Below are 19,392 nucleotides of genomic sequence, written 5' to 3'. Positions count from 1 at the left end.
AGAGCATGTCAACAGTACAATTTTAGGAATGATAATGACAAGCCTGTTAGATCCAGACCACAGAAACTGAGATTCAAAGGGGGTGGGGGAAAAAAAAAAAGAGAGACAGAACAAAATCTGAGTAACATGGTAAATAAAACAACAAATAAGGCACCATTTGAAATGTTTCATGGATATTCATCCAGATTTAATAATGGTATCCTTAGGAAGTTAGCAGATGAAGATGCAGATACATGGAAAAACTTGCACGAAATCCAAGAAAAAGCATGAGAAAGGATTGAAGAGCAACAAATGAAAATGAAAGAGGGATATGATAGAAATCGATGTCGTACACTAAATGTTTGAACAAGGAAAAATGTGATGAGATGTGTTCCTGAAGCCACAGATCAACAAAGCAAAACACTGAGGACTATTTGTAACAACAGAAATATTGCCTGGTAATGCTTACAGAATAACATAACTATAAGCAAAAGATGGAGGGTACTATTTCACTACCACAGCTCATGTAAGTCAACTAAAACCATGGAAGCGTGAGCCCAGTTTTGATGATGATGATAACCAAGACACTGATCAGCTATTAAGCTCAACTCCTCAATGAAATCCATGAAGATCTGTTTCTAAGGATTAATGATGGTAAATTTTGCTATGATAAGGTAAGAACTTTGATTTTATACATCTATATGCATGTATTAATGACAAGGCCTCAAGCAACTTTGACAAACTTACTGAACATTTGAAACTGAAAAATTGCCCTTCTTTATATTAACTTGTGATTATTTTAGGACTGATCATGAATCAGTATTATTTTCAAATTTATTATCTATTTAGTAATAATTTAGAGAGAATTTCCATTATTATCCAAGTACAATAAAGCAATACATGTGAATTTAAATATATTCATTATCATGCCAATTTTTAGCATAATTTGTATTTTTAATGTATCAGTAATGTGTATTGTGCATTGCAAAATTAATGTAAATGTAATTAATATATATGTTAGATAATGTGTATTACGAATTTAATGTAGAAATTCCCTAATAAATTAAAATCCCTAATAAATTAAAATTAAAATTACGAATTTAATGTAGAAATTCGTAGTAATTGGAGAATAAATTTGTACCTCCTTTGGAAAATCAGGATGATTGCCACATCAGAATAGCCAAAAATGTGCCAACAGATGACATTGTAAGAAAGCTGTCATCGGAGGGTGCAAAATTAAGAAGGGCGAGAGAGACAGAAGAACACAAATGAATATGATAAATGTGTACTGATTCCCAGCATATAACTGGAGTAAACATAAAAATAATTAGTTCATTAATAAACCTAATTTAATAATAATGTGTGCCAATCTTAACGAGTAAAGTTAGGTCACCTGCTAACACTTTATAACTGTCTCTTTTGCCCTTCATTAAAATGATGTTTCTGAGACATAATGCTGTCAAAAACATTTACTTAACAACACTACACACCTGAATTCCAATATGCACCAACTCTGCAACACATTGTTAATTGCTAATTTGCATATTTCATGCATTAATCAATGTTCAGAAATCTAATTTTGCAATTAGTAGCAGAAAATTAACAAACAATTACATCAATTGCCATTAATGAAAACTTAAATCAGTTAGAATTTTTTTATATTACCCTATAATTTTGACAAGCAATGAAACATTAACACTTTAGTGTCAGGAAATACTGCCCAAAATACATTAGGGATACCAGATTTTCAAATAAACCCTATAATATCAAATGCCATCATGGTATATTTAGAAAGCTATCAGCTATTTCATTTGCATAAATGTTTCAAACACAGACTTAATGAGCAATGTAAGACAATCTTACATACAATTCTAAATATGATTATTTTATTATTCAAGAATTATTTTCTTCAAAACACAATTAAAAACTCTCAGCAAAGTATAAGCATATTTTCATACAAAATGCTTCTTGAGCTTTACTGAGTTTTTTTCTTTTTTTAATGGCAAATGTTGTTCTAATTCAAAGTAGACTTTATAACAAAAAACTTTAATATAAATTAATATTAAACAGCCAATATTCTAATTTAAAAAAACAATAAAATAATTTTATAAAATGATTCAACAAAACTATTTTTGAATAAAATCTGCGAAAGGTTAAAAAAAATTACATTTTGTACACATAATAACTTGATTATGGCATGACTCAAATGCATTTCAACATCCCAAAATCATATATAAAATACCATTTATATTACAAAGTTTAAATGCCACTTTGATTGTCTATAGATAATTAATTATAATAAATGCTGAACTAAATAAAGTGACTTATAATGTGTGGCCTTCATTAGATTTAGGAGAGTTATTAGTTATGTCTGGGTTAGGTCTATCCTTGAAAAAGCCACAACTTGTATCACATTCACGAACAGTGACAGTAAGGAGATTAGTAGTCACATCTGTAATCAACACATGGTCAACTAAAGGATTCTGTTTCTTCCAAAAGTCATCAGAAAGAGCAGGTGTATCAGGTATTGGGTCTACTTCAGATATTGACTCACCATTTGCAGCAGTCACCGATCCATCAAAAACATCACCACCAGCAGCTGCATTAATGGATTCATCTACAATATTTTCATTTGAATTTTTTTGCAGTCGATTAATTGAAATGCCATCAGTTGCATCTATAGAGCATTCATCTTTGCCGCTACTTAGAAAAGATTCACTGTCTTCAGCTGGCTTTATAGAGATAGCTTTCTCATTAGATTCAATTTTCAAAGATTTCTGAACTTCAGGTTCTTTCTCTTCAGCTGTAAAACTAGTTCGTGAAAGACTACAGTTAGACGATTCAGAACTAGACTGCACATTATCTTGAGAAATAACATTATTCACATCTGGTCCCTCATTTTCACCAGCACACTCAGAAGGTGAAGATGAATTTGAAGTTGGAATGTGCCATTCAGGACTACTGGGAGAGGATGGACAATTGTCCCATGTATTTTCTGATGCAGAATGCAAGTTATTGATTTTTGGAACCTTTAGAGGAGGTTCTGAATTTCCAGTTGCATTAACAATTGGTAGAGGTATACTAACCAAAAGGCTTCCAGATTGTTGTTCATTACTACTACCCTGTTGCCAAGAGTCATTTAAATGCATTTGTCTGTCTCCTGAATCAAGTGCATCTTGATCCAATGAATTAGTAGAGTTTTCTTCTACTGGGATATGATTATCACTATGGGCAATTCCAACATTATAATGACCAGCATCGTATCCCTAATAAATTAAAATTCTTTAAAATAGATGTACAATAGTTTACAAGACAAATATTTTATAAACATATTAAACAAATGTATCATACAAAACAAACATATCATCAACATTTTTCTTTAAATTCAAACATGTTAATGTCTCTTAAAGAAATAAGCTATATATTTGTAAATCTGTTAAATACACTGGAATTATATAAATACAATTAAAAAAACACCATTCCACTACAAAATTTTAAAATCCAAATTATTTGTTACTTATATCTGAAGAAAAGACTAGAAGTTCATACCAAATGAAGTTGCATTACTGTGCCAAAGGTGCGCAAACACTTTTATTTAATTATCTATCATTCTTCTCATCTAACATCGTGCCTTTTACGAAGCCTGATAAGCATTATATTTGCAGCAATATTTCTTGTTTTGAATTTATCCATCAAAACGCCTTAGAATCCAAAAATACATTTGCCTAAAATTTACTTGATTGTGACAAGCAGGTTTTCCAAATTCCCAAAGCTGTTTTCATCTGTTTCTAAATGTTCTAAAATTCAGTACATAAAACTAAAATTTTAAAATATTAAAATAACGAGAATGGTTGAATTTTAAAAAGTGTGAATACATTAATTTCTGCTATAATCATTTAAAGAAAAATCAATAGAAACACAAAAGGAAGAGATAAAAACCATGGCATTTAAATAAAAAACATGCACTAATTAGAACTCCATTTAAACAACAGCTGAATTTTGCTCAGTACTAAAACGAACAGAATTAAAAAAGGATTGGAACTCTTAGTCATTTAGAAAAGGAAATGGAAATGCAGTTCAAAAATATGAAATCCATCCCAATTAATTATAAAGCTAATTCAAATACACTAAATTAAAACTAAACTCCATGGCGCAACAGCCCTAGTGGGCCATGGCCAGCAATGTCCCGATATCTGCTTTCCTGACTGTGGGCTCGAGGGTGTGTGAGTATATTTTCCAAACAAGTGGTCAGCTTGTCACAGGATCCCCAGTGTTTAGTCTCTAAGCAAACTTGGTACTCGTTTTATCGACCCACTCAAGGGATGAAAGGCTGAGTCAACCTTGCCCAGCCTGGGAATAGAGTCCTGGACCTGTGGTGCCGCTGCACGACACACCAGCCACTGTGCCACCAGGCCTCAATTCAAATATACAGATGTCATAAATAATTTGTAACCAATATATTTTGAAGATATATATTCAACTAGATTTTGAATTTTTTTTTAAATCAGATTTTAACATTAGAAAAGAAATGCTCCTTTTATTGCGGGCAACTATTATGTTCACTACAAAATAAAGGCTATCAAAATATTATACCCTTCTTCAAACTCTCAAACAAGCAGTTATTCCTGAATATAAGCATAAATCTTGAAAATTACTGCTTACAGATATGACAGAAGAGAACTTATATACCCAAACTTAAAATTGGTTGTAAGGTTTACCTTCTGTCAACAAATAACTTGCCAACATTTTTATCACCAATTTCCTTTCACAACTCATACACATGTTCTGTGTTTAGTTAGAAAATTTCCTTAAATCCTGCAAGATGAAACTATTCATCTACTGGGGCCAAAAATCAACTGCAATGCACCATTTACATACACTCAAGCCTCATCTGGCCATGTGAGAATTATTTTTGTTCCAATAAACTCCTCCTCCACTGGTAGCAGCAGGAGCCTCTACTCTGTGTAAGCTGTACAAATTTTCAATTGTCATTGCTTTTCTTTTTTCTATACCTTTTTGCATATATTTCCTAAGCTTTGTAATAGACAATTCGCTCAAATTCTTTGTAGAATTTGCAGTGTACAGGTAATTGAGATTTGCACAGGTTACACATTTGCACTTACAAGTGCATAACCAGATACAGGTAATACACATTTGCACTAATAACTACGAGCTTCAAGGATTTATTTAATAATAAAATTGAAGGTGTCCAATTTTTGAAAGGTTATGATGTAAATAATCAAGAATGAAATAATTTTTTATCAAAGAGTTATATATAAAGATAGACATTACATTAAGGAAGTGTAATATTAATAAATATACACAGATTATCAGAATGTATGCTGGAAATTAATTCAAATGAAACTGCATAACATATTCAACTGCCACCCAATCATTTATTTTCGCTTTATGGCAACTATTACGTTAATATTGAGTTAACATCAATTAAATACTACACAAAAGAGCTATAAATAATAGATAAAATCATAGTTGACTGAAAAAAGCATCCAAGATAAATATTTTCACTTGAAATGTACGCAGAAAAATATTTAAAAAAAAACTGACGGTTTACTGATTCAGTATGCATTATCAAGATTGATGATATGAAAGCAATCAGTTTTAAACAAACAATGTGAAATTCAAATAAAACAAAGACTAAGAATTTTTTGTAAAAAGTGTGAAAGTGTGTGTGATACAACTGATAATGAAAAAACTTTTCATTTTCTAAGTAATAAGAAATGCTAAAAACCTTGAAAATTAATCAACATAATATCATATATCTATTCCAAGCTATACTGGAATGGTGATTTTACAGCATTTAATTAGTTAGACAAGTTCACTTACTTGGAGTCTCATTCAGTCAAAATTAGAGTTTGTGTGATAATACACTGGTTATCATAAAGGAAAAAACACAAAAATGATGATTACTCAAACAGGGTTCGTACACATTTCTGCACACGAAAATTACTTTTAATGACCATTAATGAAAAAAATTAAGGACCTATGCGAGGAAATGGGAACTGAATAAATTCAATCAAAAATATTATCTATCCTGAATTTCACTTTAGTAATACCATCCTAAAATATAAAAATAAAGAGATCCATAAGTTGGATGCAGTATTATTAAACACAACTTAATTAAACACAATTATTAATAAGTTTGAGAATAATAAACTTTATGAAGAATGATAAACTTTTTTTATAATTTATCAAATAGCATTAAATATTTTACACTTGTAATAGTTGGACATATTTGAAAGAAGATAAGTGGCATTTTATTTACATACATTATGATTTTTTTTATACTTTTTTAAATTCTCATTTTGTCACATATTTGCTCAGTCTAGAGGTTTAGTAAATAGTAGGTAGATTTTATGTCAAGCGACATAGGTTAAAATGAGAAGTAAAATCTTAACCAGCATGTTTCATAGCAAAACACCGGCTGCTGTCACTGCTCCTGCTTGCCTAGAGAGAGACCTGCTGATCAGAACAAACCTGAAAGGCATGATGTAGGCATGGTTGGCAAATTTTGAAAGTTAGTTGGGCTCTGTCTGATGCAGTTAGTGCTGTAGCTTCGTGTAGATTCCATGGTTGTAACCCAGTTAATGTACTTTAAGGTTCTAATCACCCACTAAAGCACAAGAGGTGATGAGTTGTTTCGTATTATTTGTTTCACTAGATGTAAAGAATATATTTTACATAAATTTTTACATTTTTATGTTTTATCTTGTGACCACAGTAAGGATTAATGAAAGGCAATAATTCACTTTAATATGCAGAGATAATTTTAAAGGGTAAGCAGTTAGTTATAAATAATTAAATTAGGTAGTTCGATAACTTTAGTCATTATGGATTTACATGGCCACCATTAAATTTTATTCATTTTTTGTTAAACATTTGTTAAAAAAGGTCCTATTGAAATCCCAATTTAATAAAATTTTACAGTTTAAAATACATGTAATTTATGACATTGATTCTTAAATGATATTAGGGTAATTACACATTAAAAGCTACAAAACATTAATATTTTGTAGCAACAACACTCAAGAAAATATTTATGAGTCTTTTTAATTTGAAGCCTTCACAGATATTTTGGCTAATTTATAGCGATTTCCTTCTCTTTAAGCATCTTTTCTAACAATTATGAATTTGTTTCAATATGCAAACCAATGTTCTCTAGTTTCTGCATGCTTTATCTCATAACTTATGAACCTCTCCCCATGTACCTATGAGGGTTTACTTGATCTGATAAAAGGGTAATAGTCCAAAACCCCCTGACAGACGACGTGAAGCTAATTATCGCCATGTCTCATGGTAACTACAAAGTCAGACAAAGGTTTAAATAAGCCTCTTATTTAAAAAAGGACTTAAAACATAAAGGCATGTTCTTATGCTAAAAAAATCAATTACAGCTCATGGTGATGTAATTAAGCAAGAAGTGTCAAATTCAAAATAGAAGTGTGGACTAGTGGTCACATTATACAATTTAATTTTAATTTAAGCTGCCTCAGTAACTCTATCTTTGCAAAAAATTCAAATGTTGGCAGCAATAATGAAAAGATGAATATTTACAAATTATTAGAGCTGAGAGGAACTAATGCAGCAAGCAAGCAGAGGTCAGAAACACACTCTGTCTTACACTCCAAAAACTTTAGTTTAAAAACTGTCCAAGTGATTTCCATTCTGAGAAGAAAATAGAAATGAGATATTATAGTAAAGGCTACAATTATAAACTGGGTAATTTACATATTAACAACTGTACAATCTTTGTAGAATATTTTTTTCCCTTTATGTATTCAGTTTCTTTCCCCAACACATTTCTCTCTCGGTTTAGAATTTTTAGATTTAATTAAAGATTAAAAAAAAAAAAAAAGAAAAAAAGAAAAAACTAAACGTCTTTAGAATGTATAGAAACAAGTATTACTTTTTTTTTTTAGTAATATGAACATCCAGAAGAAATACACACTGAACATTATGACCACCCTGTTAATAATATGCAGGACCACCTCTAGCCCTCAAACCTGGCTGTATTAGTAAACCAGCATAGTATTGACTCCACGAGGTGCTGACACACAGTCTGAGGTATCTGGTACCAAGCGCTCACCAAATGGTCTCACAATTCCAACACATTGCGAAGGGGCAGTGGGGCAGCAAGAATTTGGTTTTCCAGGTGGGATCACAAATACCCTATTGGATTAATGTCAGGTGAATTTGGAGGCCAAGACATGACTTGTCACTGGAAATTTCCTCAAACCACTCCCTGATGATTCCACCCTTATGACATGATGCATTATCCTGTCGGTAAATAACATCCCCTGCCAGAGAATACTGTTGTCATAAATGGGTGAGCCTGGTCTGCAACAATGTTCACGTAGCACAGAGACATCAGGGATTGTTCTATAGGTGTTACTGGTTCAAATGGGCTCCATGAAAACATTGCCCACATCATAATACCCCAGCCACTTGCTTCTCTCCATCCAACTGTGCATCCGGGAGACTGCGTTTCGTTTGGAAATCAGCATATTAGCATGCGCCCGTTGATGTGATGGACATGATTCGTAGGACCATAAAAATTTCTTCTATTCTTCTAATCTCCAATTCTGATATTTCTTGGTACATTGCAGACACAGCTAGCAATGACGTGCCGTTAGTGCAGGGACATACTTTAGCCTCCAGCTGCATAAGCCCAAAGCAATGTACCTTGCACAGTGTGTTGAGAAACATTGTCTGGGTCGCCACTGCTGTAGCTGGTGGTGATTTCAGCTGTTGTAGTTCTTTAGTAAGCAATGCGTAGTAATTTCCGCTTTCCTCTGGATCCAATGTGCCATCGATGACACACTGCTGGCCGTCGATTTGTCATTTTACCACCCATACACCACTTTCAATATATGCTCCCAACAACTGCACATGAACAGTACACTACACACACTGTTTTTGATAGTGATGTTCTCAGTCGCCGAGCCATAACAATTTGCCTTTTACTGAAGCCTGATAAATCAGCTGCTTTTACCATTATGTCGCTAATCGCGCTATGTTTGAAAAAACAATGCATAGCAGCGCCATATACTAAAATATCAGCTGCGAACGTGCAGTGGTTTTGTTCCTTGACAACCCCATATTTATAGATGGAGGGTGGTCATAATGTAATGGCTCTTTGGTGAATATGGTAACAGCCAGTTACAGAGCTGTGTGGCAGAATTTTTAGAATTCAGTGACACACTGAGCAATAAAATCTAGAAATGGCAAAACTTTTACAATTTAGAGTAGGTATTGGAAGAAGAATGTAGATAGGCTCTAAGCAGCAGAATTTAGGATCCACAGAGATTGCATCAGGTGGGAAATTACTTAGCGCCAGAACTGTATATGATACATTAAGACATATTAGATAAATCTCTTAATTTGTCAGTTTCAATTTCTTTTTCTATAATGCCTATCCATGTGATAAGATTAGAAGCACTTTTTATATTTTCCATGTTTGTGTCTAGTGAAAAGTAGAGAAAATAAAGAAAGATAAACATGTTAAGAAAAAGATTCTAGTATCAGAAGTAAAACGTTAAAATATTATGTTTTCATTGTTCTTCCAGATGTTCTCCAAAAAGTAAGAAATTCATCGTAAAATACACCCATTACTTATTAATACCATGAAGACATTTTTCATTTTGTCACATTTTTCTGCAATCTTCTAAAATTGTGGGTCTATAACTCTTCCCTTCAAACTCTTCTAAACTTTTTGAGCTGCAATGTCTAAAATCCTATCCTAAACCTAGATTCATTTGAAAAGAGAACAGTGCTCCATTGATCAGCTCTTTCAGTGGACATGTTGAAGTGCCCACCTCAAACATTAATTTTTATGATGTGATATGATCGATATGCAAATGGCTAGTCACCTCGCATACAGACCTCCTTTGTGAAGACTTCTACGCATGGTTGACGTTCGACACCAACCTTTCGATAGCTGCAGCAAGGAAGGCTCTGAACTGAGTCAGAGTTGCAGTTCTATTCCTTCGTGCATGTAACAATAAATATCAGTCACTGACGCTAATCATAGCGGTTGGCTGTCCTTGGGTAACCTCCTGGATGCAGAATCTGTGGTTTAGAAATCATTGCCAAAGTCTATGAACCACAAAAAGATTCCCACTTAGATATCTGGTCACTTCTGTCTGACTTTATTCTACCTCTAGTCTCCCCCAGCTCTCCATCGCAGTTCTTCAGGCAAATGATGCCTGGAGGTCATTGTTACAAATTGGCTATCTCAGAACCACAGCGAAATTTGCAGGCTTTGGCTATCTCACATTTCTTATCTCAGGATCACAGCGAAATCTACAGGCCAGCACTCAAACATGCAATTTTATGCTCCTCGCAGATTTCCTGTACTAATTGCAGCGCCACTAGTTTGTTGTGTGTGTGTGTGATTATGGCAAAGCCTCGAGGGCTATCTGTCTAAGGGGAGCGATGCCTTCGTGGAGGACTTTCTAAGGGAAACTGTCTCGTATATACGTTACACATGGGGAAAAACATGAAAACGCCCATGCGGCCAGCCCGTTCACGGGATTCAAACCTCAGACCGAACTACCAGTGTTCAGCGACTTTACCGCTCGGCCGCTGGTGGGCCACTAGTTAGTCATATTACAGTTTTAGTCAGCAACTCTTATTTGACAACATACATATTAAAATTTTATAGAGATTAGCTTATTTTTGAATGAGACAATTCTATTTTTATGATTTTTGGAAACCAGTGTACTTGCGCAACCATAAATGCACATATAGGAATAGAATTTAAGCTTTAAGACCATTTAAATAACTTCAAAAGAGGTAAATAGTTCTCTTCATCATTTACTTAACTGCTTATTTAAATCTATGAATTTGTACTATTATTATCCTGGCTGTGTTAAACAAAGATATTTAAAACATATGTTGCAGACATACATACAAAGAATATGTTTTGAATATATTTTAATTTTTTTCAATGACTACTTATTGAGAACATATTGCAAATTCTTACATAGTAAGTTAATCAGTAAAAAGTTTGGGTTTGATACTTTCAATAAGAATATTTGGAAAAATTCTGGAATGGTGAGTCTTTGGGAAACTGGAACTTGGTCATCCACAGTCGAGTCCATAAGTATTCCACAAAATATTATCTCAATATAAAGGTAAGATCTTAACAATAGAAATATTTAGTTTTTAAGAGAGTCAACATTATCAAAAGAACTACCTGTTTGTTTTGTTTCTGAGATTAAATTGTCACAGCATGGCAACTTGGAAATGACTTCACAATAACCACATGTACATAAATAAGAAGGTTTTTGCATACTGAACACTGCATGAAAATGGCCTGTAAAGCAAGATGACCAATGCATTGTATCGTTCCACTCATTCTAAGGAGCAGCACTAAAGAAATTGTTGCTATAATATAATACAGCTCAAATGTTGGTATGGGTAATAAATTACACTGAATTTCAATATGCTACTTTTGTGTGTAGAAAACCTGGGACACAAATTTTCACCAACATCCAATGAAATATATTTCATGATATTGATTTGCTTTTTTTGATTAGTTTTCTCCACCTTATGGAGGTAAAGCATTTCTGTGAAACATTTTGTAAACCACTAAGGCATAAAACAAAACAAAAATATACCACTAATTTATGTAGAAAACATCTTTCAGTACTTTCCATCCCTCGAAAAAGGGGGAAGAAAAAGGCATACTAAATAAATATATAATTCTAAAATAACACACTTAAAATCAAGAATGATCACAGTGAAGTTTCATCTTAAATTAAGAAGGTAGCATATACACTAGAAGGCTTAGAGATTGAAGCGTTGATGATGGTATGTTAAGCTGACCTGGCGGAAATGCAGGAATCTATGAAACAGATATTTATCTTGCATATATGTAAGGGTAGTTTGAGATTATCCTGTCAGCCATTTTTGCCAAACCCAATATTATTGCCAAATGGTAATTTCTGCACCAGTTACTGCAAATAACAATGTATCCTTAACTATGCGAGTTAGTTTTTCTTTAGAGCATTGAAATATACTGTTTTTTTTTTTTTTTTTTTTTTTTTTTTTTTTTTTACCCCAGTGCAAAATGATTTGAATTTGGAATTTGCCTAGCACCAAAGAAAGTGCAGTGGCATATTTTCAAGAGTATGGAATCATTTCTTCTAAGAAAATGTGCGTTAATGGCCATGATATGGCATTGTATATCAAAACTGATATGCAATGGCTATGTAAAGGGGTGTGATAAACAAGTAGCTATTCGAAAAGGCACATGGTTGGAGGGTTCAAAACTCCTGTTTCTGACTGACCTCTGATTTATTTACTGCTGGTTGCAAGAATTAACATCAACTGAATGAGGAGAAAAACAGCTGGATTTAACAGGAAAAACATTGTTGATTTGAACAGTTATATGAGGGAAGTGTGCACTCATAGCCTTCTACAACATGATTCGAAACAAATAGGAGATCTGAACGAAGTCTTTTTACAAAGCGCAAAAACCAAGTCGGTCGTATTCTTTCAGAACAATGGGTATTTGGGAGACTCTGCAGAGAGACCAACAAGTGCTTCATCGTATAGGTTCCCAAGCAAAATGCAGTTAACTCTAATTGCTGAAATTCGGAACAACACTGCAGAAGGTACTACAATTTTCTCAGATTCGTGGAAAAGTTACTAAACTGATGAACTGGAAGCAGTGGGATTTCAACACTAAAGTGAATCACCGATATAATTTTGTGGATTCTGAAACTGGTACACATACACAAAATACAGAACGATTATGGGGTTTGGCAAAATGGAGAATAATGAAACACTGTGGAACTACCCGAAAACACTTGGATTAGCTTTTAAACGATTTTATGTGGCGGAGGATAATCACTTGTTTGTTTGTGCTTTAAAAGCTATCAAGGATATTTGGCAGCCGAAATGATTTATAATAATATATATAGTTAGATTCAAGAATAATTTCACTGTGTAATTATAAATATAAATATATATATATATATATATACATTCAAAAGTCTTTAATCCGGACTCGTCGGAACTTCGACGATCCCGGATTATCGATTTTTCCGGATTATAGATCATCAGTTTAAATCTGGTAAGATGGCATGCAGAAATTATAAAATTAAAAATATGAAACCGTAATTTATAAAATAATGAGCAATTATGATCTAAAGGGTATCAAAATTTACAAAAAAAGAAGCTTAATATTTATTTGTTTACTTTATTAAACATTTCTTCCAACGCGCGCATGCGTAAAGCATACATTACGCATAGCCGAAATTAGAAAATTGCAACCAGAAAACTATTTGATTTGTATTCGTGATATTTATAATGACGAGGAATTTGATTTAAATCATATCAAAGACGGAGTACATCGAGATAAAATACTACATTTAGTAAGGAATTATAAGCGGAATAAAATAAAAACATCTGCCCTGAAGATAACGATCGTGCTGACAGATCAACTTCCAGTTCACCACGCGCCGCAACATTCCCCCCCCCTTCCGCGCAGAGCAGCGTGAAATTGATAAAGAGATTTCGGAACGGTTAGATAAACAAAGAATATGTCTTTATCCATTTTTTGTAGCAATTCCACTTTTTGTTTGATGGACATCGAAACATACTTTCGTTTTGTAGATGCTTTGGGAGCTCCAGCATCGGAAATTCTATTTGACATAATCGAAAGTTCAAGCTTACTTTAAATGGTATATTATAAAATTGCTCTTACAGTCTGCAAAAAATAATAAGCCGGATCCAATTCGAAGATTAAGGAACAACGCAATCGTCAACATTAACTGAAATAGATAATTAGATAATTTTAGCTTATACCGTCCGTTATACATTAAACGCGAACGAGAAAACGTATTCTGCGCTTGCGCAGACGCATATGCGCAGTCGTAAAGGTCTTGCACGCACGCGTAAACGCCTATGCGCATGCGTCAACGCGGCGCATGCGCAGAAAGATTTTAGCTTTGAGGTCCGGATTATAGATCATTCCGGATTATGGGTGTCCGAATTAACGACTTTTGACTGTATATATATATAGAGAGAGAGAGAGAGATAGATAGGTTTTTATTTTGTTTTGATTCTTCTTATAGTATGTATTATTACACATTTTTTTAAATTATTATTTGACAAATTTAATGTGTTTAGAATGATTATTTTGGAAATTACTTTTCATTATGATGATACCAAAGGATTTGCGCATTTTCATGAGCGTTTACAGGTTGACAGGATAATCCCAAAGTACCTATGTAAAATATCCTACATCAAATGTTCCTCTGTCTGCAACAGAATTAAAAATCAAGTTTACTAACTATTAAAATTTAGGTTGTTTAAAGACATAAAATATCCAGTACACTTCATGTGTATTAATGTTTTCCTCCCCCCTAGCTATATAGTTCTTTGTAGGAATCAATGTATTTCACAAAACTATTTTAAATACATATCCTCCTTTTAACTAAAGTTATACAATCAAAAGTCGTTAATCTGGACCTCTCTGCGCATGCGTAAATGCATTAATGCGTTTACGCATGCGCGTTTGCATAAGCGTAACGCGCATGCATTTACGCATGCGTGTTTAATGTATAATGGATGGTATAAGCTAAGCTAAAATTATCTAATTATCTATTTCAGTTAATGCTGCAGATTGCGTTATTCCTTAATCTTTGAATTGGATCCGGCTTATTATTTTTTACAGACTGTTAGATCAATTTTATAAAAGTAAGCTTGAACTTTCGAATCTGTCAAAAAGAATTTCCGATTCTGGAGCTGCCAAAGGATATACAAAGCGAAAGCATGTTTCGATGTCCATCAAACAAAAGTGGAATTGCTGCAAAAAAATGGATAAAGGCATATCCTTTGTTTTTCTAATCATTCCGAAATCTGTTTATCAATTTAATGCTGCTCCTGTGGGGGTGGGGAGAAACGTCGCGGCGCGCAATGAACTGGAAGTTGATCTGTCAGCACTATCCTTATCTTTTTATTTTATTCGGCTTATAATTCCTTACTAAATGTAGTAATCCATCTTTGATATAATTTAAATCAAATTCATCGTCATTATAAATATCATGAATACACATCACATAGTTTTCTGGTTGCAATTTTCTAATTTCGACTGTGCGTAATGTATGCTTTACGCATGCGCACGTTGAAAGAAATGTTTGATAAAGTAAACAAATAAATATTAAGCTTTTTTTTTGTAAACTTTGATACCATTTAGATCATAAATGCTCTTTATTTTATAAATTACGGTTTCATACTTTTAATTTTATAATTTCTGCACGCCATCTTACCAGATTTAAAGTGATGATCTATAATCCGGAAAAACCGATAATCCGCAATCGCCGAAGTCCCGACGAGTCCGGATTAAAGACTTTTGACTGTACTTTTTTTAAATTACTGTACAAAATAAAGAATCAATATCTTCTAACTTTTCTTCATAAAAGTGAAAATCAATTTCAGATTTCTTTTACAAATTAAAAAAGGTACTAAAGTAAGTCTTTCATAAAAGCTAAATGGCATGACATGCAGAGAAAGGGGTACCTGCTTTATGCAAATAAAGTATGCAATATCTGTATGAAAAATCAATGAAAACAGATTCTGGGCCCGAGCAGTATAGAAATGAGGTCTTGTATGTCCAAATAGGCACTTTAATAGCCTGTAACCCCAGACCATACCCTAACATATGATAATGGTTGGTCTCCTCAGCTGTACCTTATGGATGAATACTTTGAAAGTAAATGATTTCGCATTAAAAACTCTAACAAACAAAAAACCTATAGAAGAAATGCCTTAGCAATGAAAGTCTAGAGGAATAACATTCCATATAATAAAAGCCCTCATCCTTATAGAAGAAACCCCTTCACAAAAAAAGTCTACAGGAATAACATTAAACTTGATAAAAACCCTCACAGATAACACATACCTAGACAAATGCTCACAGAAGAAACACAAGAAAAAATACAACATTATTCAATAGAAGCTCTAATAAACCATTATGCTGGTTAAAACAAGTACTGTTCTTTTTGTTTACAATCATAGAATGTGTTTATGTTTGTAATAATTGGAATATCTGAATAGGACTGAACTGTGTTTGATGTCTCAAAATGAATTTTTGATCTATGGGATAGACACAACTCATCCTCCAAGTCTTATTCAACTAAAAACAGTAACATATTGCTGAAAAATGAGTTTATTATACTTTGGGTATGGAAACACTATGGGCACATTCTACATTTCGATTAAGTAGTTAGCTATAATATTTTGACGATAGATTTTTATGGTCACCCTCCAATCAAGGGGGAGGGATGAAAAATGATCAGGACAAAGAAAATTGACACTGAATAAATTCACAAAACTCATAGGAAATGTTTTCCAGTGTTATTTCTAATGTTATATGAGTTATACTAAAAGTAATTATGCTTATATTTATTACTTTTAGATCTGCAAATAAAGAAAATTTTAAAAATATATACATATCTATCTATTTATTTACACACATACTGTTTTTAACACATATATTTTACATGGAACACAATACACCATACCAGATATTTATACTAATTTACCTGCAAAAAAATTTAACCGATTTTATGAAGCATTAATTGGATCTGAATTTTCTTTTCTGGCATAATAGTTACAATTGTATTACATCATTACAGATATTTACTCTAATTTACCTGCAAGAAATTTAACTGATTTTATAAAGCATAAAATAGAAAAAAAAAAAAAAAAAATCTAATTTTTTTTCTTTTCTTTTTTGGCACAATAGTTACAATTGCATTACACAAATCTAATGCAATTCATACTAAAAGTATAAATAGAATTTCATTTGATTACATCAAATTACTCTCGGTATCCTGACATGCAGTCTTAAATGTATCAGTATTAAATGTTATTTATTATAATTTTATTTTGTACCTTCAAAACACAGAGTTCAATATAGCAATTGTAAATCATGGATAAAATTAAAATATACACAGCAAATAGAATACCTACATAATAGGTAATAAAAAATATACAGATTGTTACAGATTTGGTATTTAAATAGCTAATGTTAGTTGAATTATAAATTAAATTGTTTTATTCCCCATGCAGTGCAGCACGTGACGAATATTAAAAGAAAGCTAAGCCGGAAAATTGAAAATACAAGAGCACGTGCATTTAACATTTAATAAATATCTCTTTTTGATTTCAAGAAAGTACTAGAAAATTCTCGCGCATTTTAAAAGCTCGTGTAAAAAGGAGGAAAACCTCTCAATTCGATTAGTTAGTTAGTTTGTTGTTGTTTTAAGAGTTTGTTTAGAAAACTGCTCTTGTTGATTGTAGCGAATTTGTGGATTAGCTTTCTTTAGCTGTTTTGAATTAAGTTCTTTTGAACGTTTGAGTAGTTAAAAGATAACTATTGTGAGATTTAGTAATACTGCACGAATATCTGAAGAAATTTAAGCATTATTTGTTGTGATAGTAATAAATTTTGTTCCTTTTTCATCGGACTTGTGCATTCATTTGGTAACGAACCCGTACACACGGAACAATTTTTGGTGTCAGAAGTGGGATTTGAATGCCAATAACAAGAGCGATGGAAGAACAATTGAGGCAGCTCATCAGTGCTTTTGCTGCGTTCCAAGAAAAGATGGAAGCTGGCCAAGCATCATTTAAAGAAGAAATGAAAGAAAAGATGGATGCTAGTCAGGAAAAGATGAAAGATTCTGTTAAAGAGGAGATGAAATCCAGTCAGGAAACGATTGAAGCAGGACAACAAAAGATTGAAACAGGTCAAGAAGAGATGAAAAGAGAAATTACATGCATAATAGAAAATAAATTTGAAGCTATGGAAGGCAGAATAGAAGCGGTTGAAAAAAAAATTTGGGGAAAATGAAGAAAATGTTTCTTCTGTCAAAGAACAAATAGAAGAGAGTGTTTCGGCCGTAGAACAACAAATCGATTACAGAGTTTCTTCTGTAAAACATCAAATACAAGATACAGTTTCTGCTGTGGAGCAGTGAATAGAAGGAAGAGTTTCTGCCGTCCAAAAACAAATTGATGATAGGGTTTCTGCTGCCGTCGCCAAAGAAGTTGACAGCCTAAAGAAATGCATAGCGACAGCAGAAAACAATTCTGAAGGTTTTAAATTTCTATCTATGCCTGCTGTCTCGTTACTGTCTGAAGCTATCTACATATGATGGGAAGACATCTTGGCAAGTATATAAGACACAGTTTTCTATAGTGGCAGAAGCAAATGGATGGGATCACGAAGCTAAGGCCTGTCATCTTGCCGCTTCTCTGAGAGCAAACGCGGTGGATATCCTTCAGACTCTTCCCAAAAACCAGAGACTTGACTTCGAAGCTCTATCGGGTGCATTGGAGCTGCGCTTTGGTGAGAAATGTTTAAAAGACTACAGCAGGTAGATAGTTTAGTAGACTACTACTAAAATCGAATCAACAAAAGCCCACAGAATCACTCCAGGAGCTCGACACAGATGCTGAAAGGCTGTCCCACCTCACCTTTACGGAGTGCCCGAGAGAAACGAGGGAAATCCTGTCCCTGCAGTATTTTATCTATGGCATCCGGGATCACGAAATACAGAAGGCTCTACGAATGGCAGATGTTAAAGGTTTAAAAAGCGCTCTAGTGTATGCCATGAAATTCGAGGCAGCTCAACAAGCAACTCGTAAAGACCGCCACGCAATTAGAGCTGCTCATGTCCAGGAGCCAAGGGATCAAGTTACTGTTTTCGTCTAGACAATATAACCAGATAACTCAATGCCTTGAGAAGAAATATCAATGACAAGAAACCGAGCTTAAAATGTTGGAACTGTGGAGCTGAAGGACACATACGGCAGAACTACAGAACATCCGAGGGCATGGATGTTCCTAGCAAGCAGCAGGGAAACTAATTAGTGGCCATCTCGTGGGGGGTGCCAGATAACGAAAAGCCCCAGTTTAAAGAGCTCAGGGTTCATAGCCACATTTTAGTTAAAAAAATAAGCACCTATAAGCACTTTTCAAGCACATTTTAAGGAAAAAATAAGCACCTGTCTAATTACATTATACACAACTGCATAACCTTAAAAATTAGACTTATAATTTAAAATATGAACAATGCAATATTTATTAAGAGAATGAGCATTACCTCAACCATGGAAACCAATTAACTTTTTTTTTTTTAATTTTAAATGACAGTTCAATTTACAGAATTAGTTTACAATGAGAGGAAAAAAAAAAACTATGCAGAACTAAACTATATTACAAGATTTAATGATGAAATTTCAGTTCAAAATATAGAAAATAAATAATAATAAGCCATATTAATTGTATTCGTTTGGCACTTAATAATAAATACAATTTATTTTTCCACTCATAATAATAGTTAAATAAATTTAACTTAAATCAAAATTCTGAAC

At 33.2% G+C, this 19,392-nt stretch overlaps 1 protein-coding gene across 2 annotated transcripts in view; it reads right to left on the bottom strand.

Annotated features, from left to right (window-relative positions):
• Positions 1-1,843: 1,843 nt before the first annotated feature.
• Positions 1,844-19,392, bottom strand: part of LOC118205886 (uncharacterized) — a 65,542-nt gene continuing 47,993 nt past the window's right edge. For both annotated transcript variants that reach the window (XM_085810902.1, XM_085810903.1), the window contains one exon: positions 1,844-3,245. In XM_085810902.1, coding sequence (XP_085667028.1) covers positions 2,304-3,245 — 942 coding nt within the window. In that variant the 3' untranslated portion in view covers positions 1,844-2,303. The remainder of the gene's footprint in view (positions 3,246-19,392) is intronic.

Source organism: Stegodyphus dumicola, chromosome 2, assembly GCF_044657685.1.
Source record: "Stegodyphus dumicola isolate Sdum_Otavi_A_Nest chromosome 2, ASM4465768v1".
In the NCBI taxonomy this organism is placed as follows: domain Eukaryota; kingdom Metazoa; phylum Arthropoda; class Arachnida; order Araneae; family Eresidae; genus Stegodyphus; species Stegodyphus dumicola.
The sequence above is the reverse complement of the archived record's forward strand: the minus strand, read 5'-3'. Positions and strand labels throughout refer to the sequence as shown.